At 59.2% G+C, this 12,768-nt stretch overlaps 1 protein-coding gene across 5 annotated transcripts in view; it reads left to right on the forward strand.

The window, feature by feature from the left end:
* Window positions 1-5,186, forward strand: part of PIGL (phosphatidylinositol glycan anchor biosynthesis class L) — a 126,186-nt gene extending 121,000 nt beyond the window's left edge. For 2 of the 5 annotated variants that reach the window (XM_031967858.1, XM_031967859.1), the window contains exons 6-8: window positions 3,249-3,382; window positions 3,860-4,052; window positions 4,705-5,186. In XM_031967858.1, coding sequence (XP_031823718.1) covers window positions 3,249-3,382; window positions 3,860-4,052; window positions 4,705-4,994 — 617 coding nt within the window. In that variant the 3' untranslated portion in view covers window positions 4,995-5,186. The remainder of the gene's footprint in view (window positions 1-3,248; window positions 3,383-3,859; window positions 4,053-4,704) is intronic. The other 3 variants (XM_031967860.1, XM_031967862.1, XM_031967861.1) reach the window with 3 other exon arrangements.
* The last annotated feature ends 7,582 nt before the right edge of the window (window positions 5,187-12,768 follow it).

A 12,768-nucleotide genomic window follows, 5' to 3' on the forward strand; every position in this document is an offset into this window, starting at 1 on the left:
TGGGATCACTGCACGGCGCATCTGGAGGCAGCGGGGAGGAGGATGGCAGCGGGGCTCCAAGCCCCCCAGACTTTCAAAGTGAATCTGCTCCCCACTGCAATATCAGGAGCAAGGCTGGGGGAGGACCCAGAGCTCTGTCCCTCCGACGTCCCTGCAGCCAAAGGGGATAGAGAGATGCCAAGGGAAGGGGCAAGGCTGGGACCCAACTGCTGCGGACCTGGCCCTGCCCCCCTTCTGGTTACACAGGAAGAACTTGGGAGTCAGGAGACAGGGCCCCTGGAGGGCGGGGACTCCCAAGGGAGGGGCCCATTGATCCGGGCCCACCAGGATACCTGGGCAGCCTTGGGTAATGAGTCACCTCCCAGACATCCTGTTTCCTCCTCCGTAAAAGGAAGAGGGGGCCAGGTGTAACCTGAGGACTGTGAACTTTCAGAAAGCCAAACAAACTGGCGCTGACGGCTGCCCGTCAGAGTGGTGGTTTCCTCTAGGATTCCAGGTGGTCTGTGTCCAGGGCCGGGCTGCTGAGAAGGGCCGCAGGCTGCCCCAGGCGTTGCCAAAGGGGTCCCGGCCGGCTCTCGCGTCAGGGTCAGAGACAGCGGCCGGCCCGAAGGGGGCACCGGAAGTCCCGCTCTGCGGGCTCCTCACCTCGCCCGATTCTGGGAATGAGAAGTCACAGGAGCACCTGTCAAAGGTCACACCCAGCAGCGGCCTCAGACGCCAGGCCGGCCTTGGACACGCGCCAGCCCAGAGCCAAGGAGCCGGGCTCTGACACAGGACTCAAGACTGGGTCTTCCTGAGGGCACCTCGGGGCCTCTCGGTGACTGCAGCCGCCTCCGCTTTAGTGAGAACAGAGCCAAGGAGCCGGGCTCCCCCCCCCCCCCCCGCCCGCCAGGGGCTCGGGTCCCCCCGGGGCGGCTGCCTCTGGATATTCTCCCCTCCTGTGCATCAGGGTGGGCCGGGGGCTGGCGCTGCCCGAGGGCGTCTCCCCGGGCTGCCCTCTCCCCGGTCAGGCTGTGGGCACCTTGTGCCCCAGCCGCCTGAGGGGCCTCAGAGAGCCCGGGACCAGAGATGCCCCTCAAGCCCCCCGCCCCCGGCCCATCGAGACCCCGCCAGGTCTGCGGGCGCGGACTGCGGGGCTCAGAGGGGCCCCACTTCCCTCTCCCCAGTCCCTGCCGGCCCCAGAAGAGCCCCCGCTGCCTTCCCTGGCCTCTGGTTCCTCACGCGCCCTGAGGAGCCTGGAATCAGCCCGGGCCTCAGAGTCCCAGACAAGGAGGGACCGAGGGCAAGGGCTCCCCGGCGCCCAGCTTCCCGCCGCTGATGGCCAGCAGGGGCTCCGCAAGGTGGGCCCACAACAAAGAACCCACAGGCTCCCAGGATGAGGATGAGCCGCCACTTTCTCCTCCGAAAAAGGAGGCGGCTCCGCGGCGGTCGGGGAGCCCCGAGTTCGAATCCAGCCTCAGACCCCGCGGGTCGCCCTTTGTCCGGCTGCACTGGGAAGCCGTGACTCTGGGCGGCTTCCGGGTGATGCTGCCCGAGGGCAGGGGATGCCCCGGCACAAGGAGACTTAGAAATAAACGAGTGAAGGGCGCGGGGGGGGGGGGGGGGGGGGGGGGGGGGGGGCAGTGAGTCGGGTGCAGGCCCGATGGCAAAAAAAAAGTGTTTAAGACCGCATTGTATCTATCGGTGTCTCCTGCCCTTGGGCTCCCGGATTTCCCCCCTCTCTCCTGGGCCGCCGCGCAGCCTCATAGCAGTAACACAGCTTTAGAAAGCATCCACCGGCCGCCGCCGCTTTGTGGTGTTTTCTAATCTCTCCCTTTTTCCCCTTTTGCTGATTTCTCTCTCCCAACGTAATTCATGCAACAGTGTGTATGAAGCATAAGTAGGCATAGCCTCCCAGGCCCCGCCCCCAGCCCCGCCCAGCAGGCCCCGCCCGGGCCCCCAGGAGAGGAGCGGCCGCGGGAGTCCCGCCTGTCCCCGAGCGGGGCCCACGTGGTCGGCGGCCCACGAGGGAGCGGCGCCGAGCGCCACCTGCCGCTCCCGGACCCTAACTGCGGGCCGCTCCCCGGCCGGCCCCCGCGGGGTGACCTTCACCTTGGCGCCTCCCTTCCCCTCCCCCTCTCCGAGGCGGGGCCGCACGGCCCCGCCCTTCTCCGCCCCGGCCGACGGCGGCCTTGTTCCCAGCGTCCCTCCCTGGGGGGGGGGGGGAGGGGAAGCAGGGCCCGGCGAAAGCGCGCCCGCCCCAAGCCTGCCGGCCCCTCCTCAGAGTCCTGGGCTTAGCGTAGCATAGTCTAGAAGGAAGCGGGTTAGGCGGAAGCGGGTTCCGAAATCAAGTCCAGAAATTAATGTTATGTAATTATAACAAAAAGATTAATAAAGAATCCAGGCCCAGGAATGCTGAGGTTCTCGGCCGCCCGCGCGGCTCCGCCGCAGAAACGCCAAAGCTTAGGCAGGAGGCGGGGGGAGGGGGGGGAACCAGGCCGGGTGCTTGAGGCCCGGCGGGCGGGGGCTGGGACCCCGGGAAGGTAGAAACGGGCCGCGCCGCGTAGTCAGAGGCTGACTCCTGGGAGGAGGGCCGGCAGGGAGGGAGGGGCCAGGGGCAGCCGGGTACCGAGCATCCCGGAAGCGCTTTGCCGCCCTGGTCTAGCCCAGCCCCTGCCCTTATTGCTGGTGAAGGCGTGAGTGCGGCCGCCGGCTCTGAGCGCACATAGGGAGGAGCCTGGGCTCCGCAGGCTGCAAGTGGGGAAAACGGCCCCAAGGCGCTCCCGAGGCGGGGCGGCAGGGTCTCTGACCCGGAGCTAATCGGACGCGGCCGGGAAGGAGGGACCTCCCGGGAACCGCGGACAGCGCGGGTGTTCCCCCCCCCCCCCCACCGGGCCGACAGCAGCCCCACCGCCGGGGGCGGGGGGGGGGGGGGGGGGGGGGGGAGCAGGGGAGGCCTGGGCAGCTTCAGCTCCCACCAGGAACGTCTCGGACAAGACGCACTAGTGGAAGGGGGCGCAGGTTCAGCTGGCGGGTCGTTCCCATCTTACAAGGGGTCACTTGTGTCCCCGGGAAGCCCACGAGCTGCCCGCGAGCCCTTCGTCCGCCGCTCCCTCCGTTGTCCCGCGTCCCTCCAGGGCGCAGCCGGCGGTGCCGTGTGGGCCTGAGCTGGCACCGGAGGGAGGGAAGGTGTCGGGAAAAGCCCGCTCACAGGCAGGGAGCTCACCCGCTTTCCCCTCCTTTCTCCTCCCTCCGCCTCCCTGGCCCAGAGTGCGCGGTGCTTGCCTTGGAGTCGGTGAATACGCTGCGGAAATACCTGTCCGTGTTGGACCTGCCCCTCACCTGGCTGCGGACCCCGGATGTCCTCTTCGTGCTGACCCAGAAAGAAGCTGAGCGAGCCAGAGTAAGGGCCCCGGGCCCCGCCGCTGCCGGGACGGGCCCCCCGCGGTCGGGACGAGGCCCCCCTGGCAGCCCCTACGAGGGGGACCGTCCGCCGTGGCCGCCCGCTCCGTTCCGGGATAGGGAGCCCCTCAGAAATCTCTCTGGGAGGGGGAGGGGTGAAAGCTTTCCTCCCCATCGGGTCCCGGCAGGGGCGCTGAGACGCCCCGGGGGCACAAAGCTCCCGAGGGCCAGGCTGCTGGGCCAGGGGGGCCTTGGCGCCCCCGCGGGATTTGCCGGGCCCAGCTGAGGCTCACAGGGCCCGGAGCGGCTCGGGGAGTTTGTGGGCCAGTGCGGCCTGCCCCACCCTTTGCGCCTCTCTGGGCCAGGAGCCACGTGGCCCCTTCCTTCTTGGGCCCATTTGGAAGGGGAGGCACTGCGGGGTAAGTGCCCTCCCGAGCCCGCGCGCCCAACTGCCCGTCGGCACGTATGTAATGAACAGATGAAAGCGTGCGGCGACTCGGGCAAGCCGAGGAACCGGCACAGTGAGCTTCGGTGTCTGCGGGATGGACGGTCCGGAGCGTCCCGGAGTGGGCCCGTGTGCAGGACCAGGATTCAGGAGAGAGGCTTGCAGCGGCCCAGCCGGGCTTGTCTAGCAAGAAGCGAGCTGAACCTGAGAGAGCTGAAAGAGGAAGGGAAGAGGGGAGAGGGAGGTCCTGGAAGGGACCCATGGGGGCTCTGGATGCAGGCCAAGAGCAGCGCACCCGGCACCCTCCCTACGAATGGGGCAGGCAAGGCCCACAGAGGGGTCATTCAGGCCGGTCCCAGCAGTGCCCAGATTCCAGCCCAGACACGCTGGCTCCGGGGGCTTCATGTGCCCTTCGGGCGGCCACCAGATGCTTTTCAGCCTCCTCTGCCCTCCTTCCCAAGCCTGTTTTTATATGGTGAAAGGAATCAAGGGCAGCTGTGCTGGGGAAAGGCAACTCATGGCCTGAGGACCTTGGGCAGGGTGAAGGAGCAGAGCTTCCCACAGCTGCCGGGAGCTTTTCCCTCATGGCTGTCCTTGGCTGGGAAGCCGGTTTCAGCCCCAGCCCACACTTCTTGGCTGGGGACGCTGCACTAGCTGCTTCGTCTCCCTTTCCTCCTCTATAGATCGGGGGTGACCATGGTAGCGCAGCCCGGCTCACAGCGTCCTGTCCGGCCCAGTGAGCCTCCGATAATGCCCACGCCCCGCCCTAAGCGCTGGGGACCCCAACACAGGGGGAGAGCTTTGTCCCCCTTCCGGGGAGTGCCCCTGGTGGTCAGGCAGACACGGGTCCTCATCCTTGTCCTTCTTCCTCCCTCCAGAAAGCCATGCTCTGTCACAAGAGTCAGCTCCTCTGGTTCCGGCATCTCTACATCATCTTCTCCCGCTTCATGGTCATCAACTCGCTGAACTTCCTCTAACACAGCGGAGCATCTGGAGCAGCCAGAGCAATGGAGGAGCATCCCAAGCAGACAGGCTCTCTCCAGCCCTGATCCAGACCCGGGGCGGAAGCCTGGAGGCCCGTCTACAGCTGTTCCGTCTCCTAAGGCAGAAGGAGGGCTCTGGAAGCCCACAGCAGAGGTCATCTCCACTGAGTTGTCATGGGCAATAAACGTCTGCCCTTCTCCACCCAGCCGGGGACTGACTGTACCAAAGAACCGGATCTGCAGGAAACTGCACGGATCTGAGCCCTCCAGCTCGGTGATTTTCTGTGATCCGTGTGGCCTGATAACATGGGAGGGAAAGGGCAGGGGGACCGAGAGCGGACTTCTTTCCTTTCACCATTAAAGCTTTGATATTTTCACATTGGTTTTACTATTTCCTGTGAAAGAGCACAGAGAGGGCTGAACTTGGAGGCAGGAGAGCTGGCTCTGTTCCTGCCCGGCTGTGGGATTCCATGTTTGAGCCTCAGTTTCCCCACGTGTAAAAGGAGGAACAGATCCTTTTTACAAGGCAGGATCAACCTCACAGAGAGACTCAAATGAGCTCATCCACATAGGGGGCTTGGCCAGCCCTAAAGTACTACACGACTGTGACACAATTTAAACCAGCCAGCCTTGAAATTAGAAGCCCGGGGTTTAGGTCGCACCTCAAACACATCTGGGCAGGTCTCTAAAACTATAAATTGCAGGAGGAGCTTCGACCTGTATCCATGGAGGGCATTTGGAGCCATAGAGTTTCTCCTCAGGAGCTCCAGTACCAAGGGCATCGCAGGTCCGACCTCCCAAGCACACGCCGGAGCGCTCCAAGCCCCCAGGGCCAGGAGAGCCGGCTGCCAGCCAGCAGATTGGCTGCCTCTCCAGTGCAAGCCAGGTCTGCCCAACTGGCAAAGCCTGGACCGGCTGCAGAGGGAGGAGGGGGAGGATTTGGGGGGTGAGGAGAGGGCAGAGACCTGCCCATTCTAACAAGGAGCGTGGCTGTGTGGAAGTGGCACCTGGCTTGTATTGGGCCTGAAATGCCAACTGGGCAAAGGAGTTTGAATGGTGCTTTGTGGGCACTGGGGAGCCACTGAGGATTTTGGAGCGGAGGAGAGGCGGGCTAGTCTCTAGACTCCCTTCCAGCTCTGATACTCTGATCTGTGAACAGGAAAGGAAATTGTGAAGCCAGGCCAGGAGCAGTGCCCAAGACTGTGAGATTCCAGCTCTCCTGATCTCACTGTTTTGAGGGGGTTAAGTTGGAGGTCTGTGAGCCCAGATTTCTCTGGGTCTTTTTACCGGTACACACGTACAATCCCTTTTAATTATATTCCCCTATTCTCATTGGGAAGGAAAAGTCAGGACTAAAGGGGAAAACCCAACCAAAAAGGGGGAAAAAACAAATGACTACAAAGAGGGGAAATCACCATTGATGAGGTGCTGGGTCAGTAGGTGGGACTGGGAGAGAAAGCTCCCATGACAGCTCTACCTATGGCCGCCGGCCTCCTGATCCCAGTTTGCCACACTGCTCTCCCTGCGGCCCTCTGCCCGTACCTCTGGGATTTTGATTGCTTGGGGCTCAGTCACTGGTGAACCCCAGACCTCCCCCCAAATGCTCCCCTTGCCCGATCCATGGCATCAGGGTTCCTCAGCTAGACTGGGGTGCCGGAGGTCATCTAGAGGACCTTGGCTGCTCTGGACTCCCGGGTACCTTGGCCCACGGCCTGTGGCTAGATGCTTTTTCCCTCAACGACCCACTGGAGCCTGAATGCAGTTGACCTGTAACCTGACTCAGTTTACCTAAAAAGTAGGTTTGTTTCTTTAGAGGATGGATGAGATGACTCTGTCTAGTTAACTTTGTTCAACTTTTGCACCACTGAAGGATGGTGGAACTGTGTCTTTTCAAAACCTTTTATGTTCTAAGAGGAGCTACAGCCACAAAATGTAAACCCCCTAGTTCTGTCTCTCTGGTCTCATTTTGCGGACCAGAAGCCTTCACTCGAGGTGACTTTTCTGTCCGCCCCTCTCCCCCCTTCCCAAAGCTTAAGCACAAGAAAGCCTCACTTTTCCCCTCCCTAGTCCGAGCTTCAGCAGTAAAACTTGCCCCAGAGAAGCTTCTCCCCTAACAATCTTCTCCCTTCTCTCCGAATCCATGTCCCATTGCTCTGCCCGGCTCAGATCAAGGCCCACCCATCCCAGGCCCCCACTCCCCTCCCCCCTGCGCCCAGAAGGGGCAGGCGCCCATTGCTGCTGTTGAATGAATCTCCGAAGCAAAGGAAGTGAGGAACCACAGTAATAATTATCTTTAATAAAAACCAAAGGAGGCTCATGTCCCTAAAAGCTCACATGAAAGTGGGGAGGGGAGGGGGAGGTGAAATGATCTGGCCCACGGACTGGGCTGGGGGGGCCGCCGTGCAGCCCGGGGAGCCGGGCCCAGCCTGCTTGGTCCAGGAAAGAACAGCAGCCCCCGGCCCGGCTGCCTCTCTGCACGAAGTGATCCCTTCTGCTTCCGACACGGGGGGCGGGGGGAGCCCTGGGACCCCCCCCCCAGACGTGTCATGGCAGGCGCCCCCGCCGGGCGGCCGGGCTCACTCTTTGGACTTGCTCTGAATGGTCTTATGCTCCTTTATCGCCTTCTCCCATTCGCTCCCGTTGAACTCTTCGATGACGATACTGCGCACGCTGCCTTCGTCCAGACAGTGGGGGGCGATTCCTGGACAGGGAACACAAGGGGGGCTCATGTGGGCATGGGGAGCACCCACCCCCGGCCACCCCTGGGAAACCACCCCCCGAGGTCATTCGTGCACTCTGAGCCTGGCCTTTGGGGCCACTGGAGCCCAGGGTCAGGCAGCAGGACCTGAGAACTCAGAGAGCTCCAGCCCAGTGCCCGAGGGCCTGAGGGGGCTCCGGCCCAGGAGAAGGGCTCTGAGAGAACTCTGGCCCTGTGACTGGGGAGTCTGAGGGGGCTCTGGCCAGGAGGAGGGATCTGAGAGAGCTCTAGCTCTGTGACTGGGGAGTCTGAGGGGGCTCCGGGCCAGTGCCCGAGGGTCTGAGGGGGCGCCGGCCCAGGAGGAGGGCTCTGAGAACACTCTGGCCCTGTGACTGGGAATCTGAAGGGGCTCTGGCCCAGTCCTCGCCCCAACTCCCCAGCTAGTGAAGGACCTTAGGACCAGATATCAGGACCCCATTCTGCTGCTGGAGCTCATTCGTGCACTCTGAGCCCAGCCTGGCCGCTGGAGGCCAGAGTCAGGCAGCGAGACCTGAGGGAGCTTGGGCCAGTAGGGGGGATGCCTCCTGCTGCCCATCAGGCAGTTTTACTCGAGCCCGACTCCTCATGCACCCACTGAGAGTGTTCTGGACAGACCCAGGAGCCCTCCTGTCCCGGCCCTTTCTGCAACGCTCCCCTGGGCAGCCTGACCTTGGTCTTGCACCCTGCCAGCTTTGTAGGGTCAGCGTTAGGAGAGGGGGTCTCGGTAACGGGGGACACAAAATCAGCTGGGGCAGTTTGAGCTGACTCGGGGACAGTCGCCCCGCCAAGATCCAGGGGTCAGGGCTGAGGGTGACCCTGAGGGTGAGAGGGTTTCTTTTCCTGTCTAGGGCCCTGTCTGGGCCAGTTCCCCCCCCCCCCCCAAGGAACAATTCCCTCTTTGCCGGGGGCTCCTGGAGCCCCAATGGGGAGCAGCGGCCAGGCCGGCAGGGCCAAGCACCGACTGCTGAGAGGGAGCCAAGGGCCTTCCCCTGCTATCTAGATGGCGGAGAGAAGTCGGGGTGCAGAAGGGTGAGACACGGCTGGGTCCGAACCCTGGCCAGCTGCTCGCTCTCTGTGACCCGGGCAAGGACACAGGGAGTCGAGCCCTGGACTGTGGAAGGAAATATCTGGACTCGAATTCGCCCCAGTCCCCTTTGGCCGTGGCCCTGGGCTGACACTGTGTGAGCCTGGACCACTCCGGCGTCCTCCCCTGCCGGTCTTCCCTGGCTCCATGGCCTCAGCTCTCTGGCCCGGGCCGATGAGGTCCTGCAGGAGCAGACACTCCTCTGGTGCCATTTCCCATCTCTCTCTGCTCCTCCATCTCCCTCTCCCTACTGCCCACAGTCCTTATAATCTCTCAACCTAAGGAAAACCCCTGGCACTTTACCAAGGGCCATCCTTGACAGCCTTAAAGGTGGACAGGACAGGGCAACTATAGCCCCATTTTACAGATGAGTAAATTGAGGTGTGGAGAGTTGACATCCCGATCATGGCTAGGAACAGCACCTAGAATCTGGGTCCCCCCGGGTCTAATTCAGACGCCACGCGGCCATTCATAAGAGCTCATGGGTCTCTAGGCCTGACCGAGTTGTCTAAGTGTCGTTACCTCCATCCTACCAGTGAGGAACTAGGTCAGAAGTTGGGGGGCCGCCGCCCAGAGCTCGGAAGGGCTGGGGCGGGCTCCGACCTGGCTGCATCCTGCCAGCCACGGATCGGGGCTCCCTGGCCCCCTCAGCCCAGAATTCACTCGAGCACCTTCGGCTGGCGAAGGCCCGGGGGCGGGCGCCAGAAAAGGCCTTGGGGTCTGGCTGCCGGGACCCAGCCCCCCTTCCCCCACCTACCGTAACCGTCGGGGTTGGACCGAGGCGTGTAGAAGCTCTGCACCCCACAGCTCTTGCAGAACGTGTGCTGGGCCTTGTGAGTGTTGAAGGTGTACGTGGTGATGTTCTCAGCACCCTGTGGGGACGCAGACATGGTCAGAAAGAGCCTTCCTCCTTCCTTCACGGACCGACACGTGAACTAGTGCAGAGAGAAGGGGGGACCCCAGGACGCGGGCCCGACACTAAGGCGAGGTCCGTAGGACGGCCAGGAAAGGCCGCTGGGCCCGGCGGATGGCACAGGAAAAGTGCACCAGGACCGGAGCAGAGGGAAGGGACGCTCTGTCCCAAGGGTGCGTCAAGACAATCTGTGGTTAAAAAGTGCACCACGTGCCCTGCCACAAGGCCCCGTTCTGCCCTCACGGAGCTGCGGCTTTAGAAGCAGGAGGGACACACAGGCAAGTAACGCGATATGAACTTAAACACGACGCGTATGTAAAATAAAACAAAAAAAAAAAGGGAAAATGGTTTTAAAAATAACTGCCTGAGAATAGTATGAAACGCCGCGATGGGAATGCAGGGAGGAAAGATTAATCCCAGCAGGGGGAGGGAGGGAGAGGGCAGACAGTACTGGGGGAGGGCTTCATGGCAAAGTGAGCTGGGTCTTCTTAAGAACGGGGCAAATTTGCCGCAGGTGGAGATGGGGGACCCCGGGCACAGCGAGACACGGTGAGCAAAGCAGAGGCAGGAGCGCTCAGGCAAAGTCCGGACTGGCCCAGGAATAAAGTCCAAGCTGAGCAAAGTCTGGGAAGCTACTGCAGAATCTCAGCGTCAGGAAAGAGCCCATCGGACACTCGGTTGGAGCCCAACGAGTGGGGACCCGCGGCCCTCGCCCGGGAGCTGGAGCCCCCATCTGCGAGACGGCCCGCTGCACTTGGGGGAAGTCGGTAGCCTCACTGGGAGCTTAATACGAAGCTTAAACCGACCCTGGCAATTCCTGCCCCTGCCACGTGACATCCCTCTGACGGTCTATAGACAACTCCCACTAGGCCTTCTCTTCTCCAGCTCAACGTCCCCACTTATCTCAATCCTCCGAACATAGACCCCAGACCCTTGGCCAGAGCCCTCAGACGGGCTCCTACTCATTCACGTGCTTCCTAAAATAGGATGCTCAGAGCCGACCCCTGGCTGCAGGCGGGTTCTGACCAGGACAAGGTACAGCAGAGAATCACTCCTAATGCTCAAAGCAACATCTCAGTGCAGTCCAGGACTGCCCCAGCTCTGCAGGCTATTGCCTCACTGTGGCCATAGTGGGCCACAACTATAACCCCCAGACTTTTTTCTTTTATAATTTTTTTTTTTTTTTTTTTTTTGGCAAGGCAATCAGGGTTAAGTGACGCGCTCAGGATTGCACAGCCAGATCTTTTTCTTTTAAATTTTCAGTTTTTAAAAATTAACATTTCTTTTCCTTTCCTCCCTTTTCCCTCACCCTCTGTCACAGGAAAAAGAAAAAGAAAACCCTTGGAAAAAATACACACGGACAAATAAAGTGAATCCCTATGTTAGTTATGTTCCAAAATTTGCCCAAGTCTTTGAATTTAGTCTACCCCATCCTGTCAGAAGGTGGGAAGCAGGAGTCATCAATGGTCCTCTGGAATCGTGGTTGATCACTGCAGCCATGAGAGACCTCAACGCTTTCAAAGTGGTTCGTTTTTATATGCTCTTGTTCCAGTATAAACTGTTCCCTCGATTCTACTCACTTCTCTCCACATCAGTTCATGCGAGCCGTCCCAGGCTTCTCCGGGATCCCTCCCTTCAATAGTCCTTACAGAACAAGGTCTTTTCAAAGGGCTCCCTAAGTATTCTCCCCCCACCTGGTAGCGCCACAATAAACACGGTCAGCCCAAGCTGAAGAACTCTTCGATTTTTACATCTCCGCCTACTTGGTAAGACAGCACGGCGCAGAAACAAACTCACACAACTTTCACCCTCACAAACACATCCATAACCTCCCAAACCCAGGTTTGTGCCCGGACACACACACACACACACACACACACACACACACACACACTCACATACAGACTCATACACCCCAGCTCTGCGACTTAATACAAGTGTGACAATGACATGATCCAGGCCAGTTTCAATAATCTCATGATGGAAGGAGCCATTTACACCCAGAAAGAAACTGTGGGAACTGAGTGTGTACCCAACATAGTATTTTCACTCTTTTTGTGGTTGGTTTGCTTGCTTTTTGTTTTCTTGTTCATTTTTTTTTCCCTTTTTGATCTGATTTTTCGTGCGATAAGAGAATTGTACAAATCTGTTTACACACGTTGGATTTAACATACATTTCTACCATGCTTAACATATACTGGATTACTTGCCATCTAGGGGAGGGAATTGGAACACAAGATTTTGCAAGGATTGATGCTGAAAAATTATCCTTCCTTATGTTTTCAAAATTAAAAACTTCGAGTGAAATAAAATAGATGTGGGACTAAGCAACTCACGTAACTTCTGGGACCTCTTTCCTCCCCTGCAAAATGAAGGGTTTGTATGACTCGGATATGGCCTAGCCATCTGCCCTGCTGTTCCACTCTCAGGCCTTGGGCACTGACATCCGAGCTGCCAAGGGACTCCCAGGACCTCTGGGCATTCCCATCTGTCCTGCGGCTGAACTCCTGAGGCTCCTCGTGTTGTCTCCCCCAATTAGAACATGAACTCTGGGAGGCAAGAACACCTTTCTCTTTCTATCCCTAATACTTCGCACCACGCTTGACATACATTGGGTACTTAATAATTGCTTTTTTCATTCATTCTTCTCCTTCTATATCATAAATCGAGGAGAGAGTAGTCACTTCTCCTCTATGGGGAAAGGAGAGGAGAGAAGTGACCTTTTCTCTCCCAGCAACCACTGATCTTTACCCAAACGCTCTTCATGTCTAACTCTCTTATTACTGGATTTTGCATGAATACACCTTGTAATACATGACGCTACCTCAGCCCTGATGCTTTTTATCTATCGTGTTTGTTTTAAATAAGGAATATTCAGCACTGTAGTCCAGTCACAGATCTTCTTCTACCAATCCACAGCAATACTTCTGAGGTCAAATCTATCTCCTTAGACCTTCATTGTGCTTGTGCGTTTTTGGCAAACCTTGGAGCCCATGAATTTTACCACCGAGTCCTTTTTTGGCTCCCATCTTCTATCAAATTCTGAATGTCTCGGGTGCCATTCTTCTTCCTATGTTGGAGCTGCTCTCCATGGCATCTAGCTCGGTGAAAAAATGCAGTTTCACATATTTAATATATATTGGACTGTTTGCAGTCTTGGGGAGGGGAAGGTAAAAGAAAGAGAGAGGGAGAAAATTTGGGAACACAAAGTTTTACAAAAATGAA

Source organism: Sarcophilus harrisii, chromosome 4 (assembly GCF_902635505.1).
Source record: "Sarcophilus harrisii chromosome 4, mSarHar1.11, whole genome shotgun sequence".
Taxonomy (NCBI): Eukaryota; Metazoa; Chordata; class Mammalia; order Dasyuromorphia; family Dasyuridae; genus Sarcophilus; species Sarcophilus harrisii.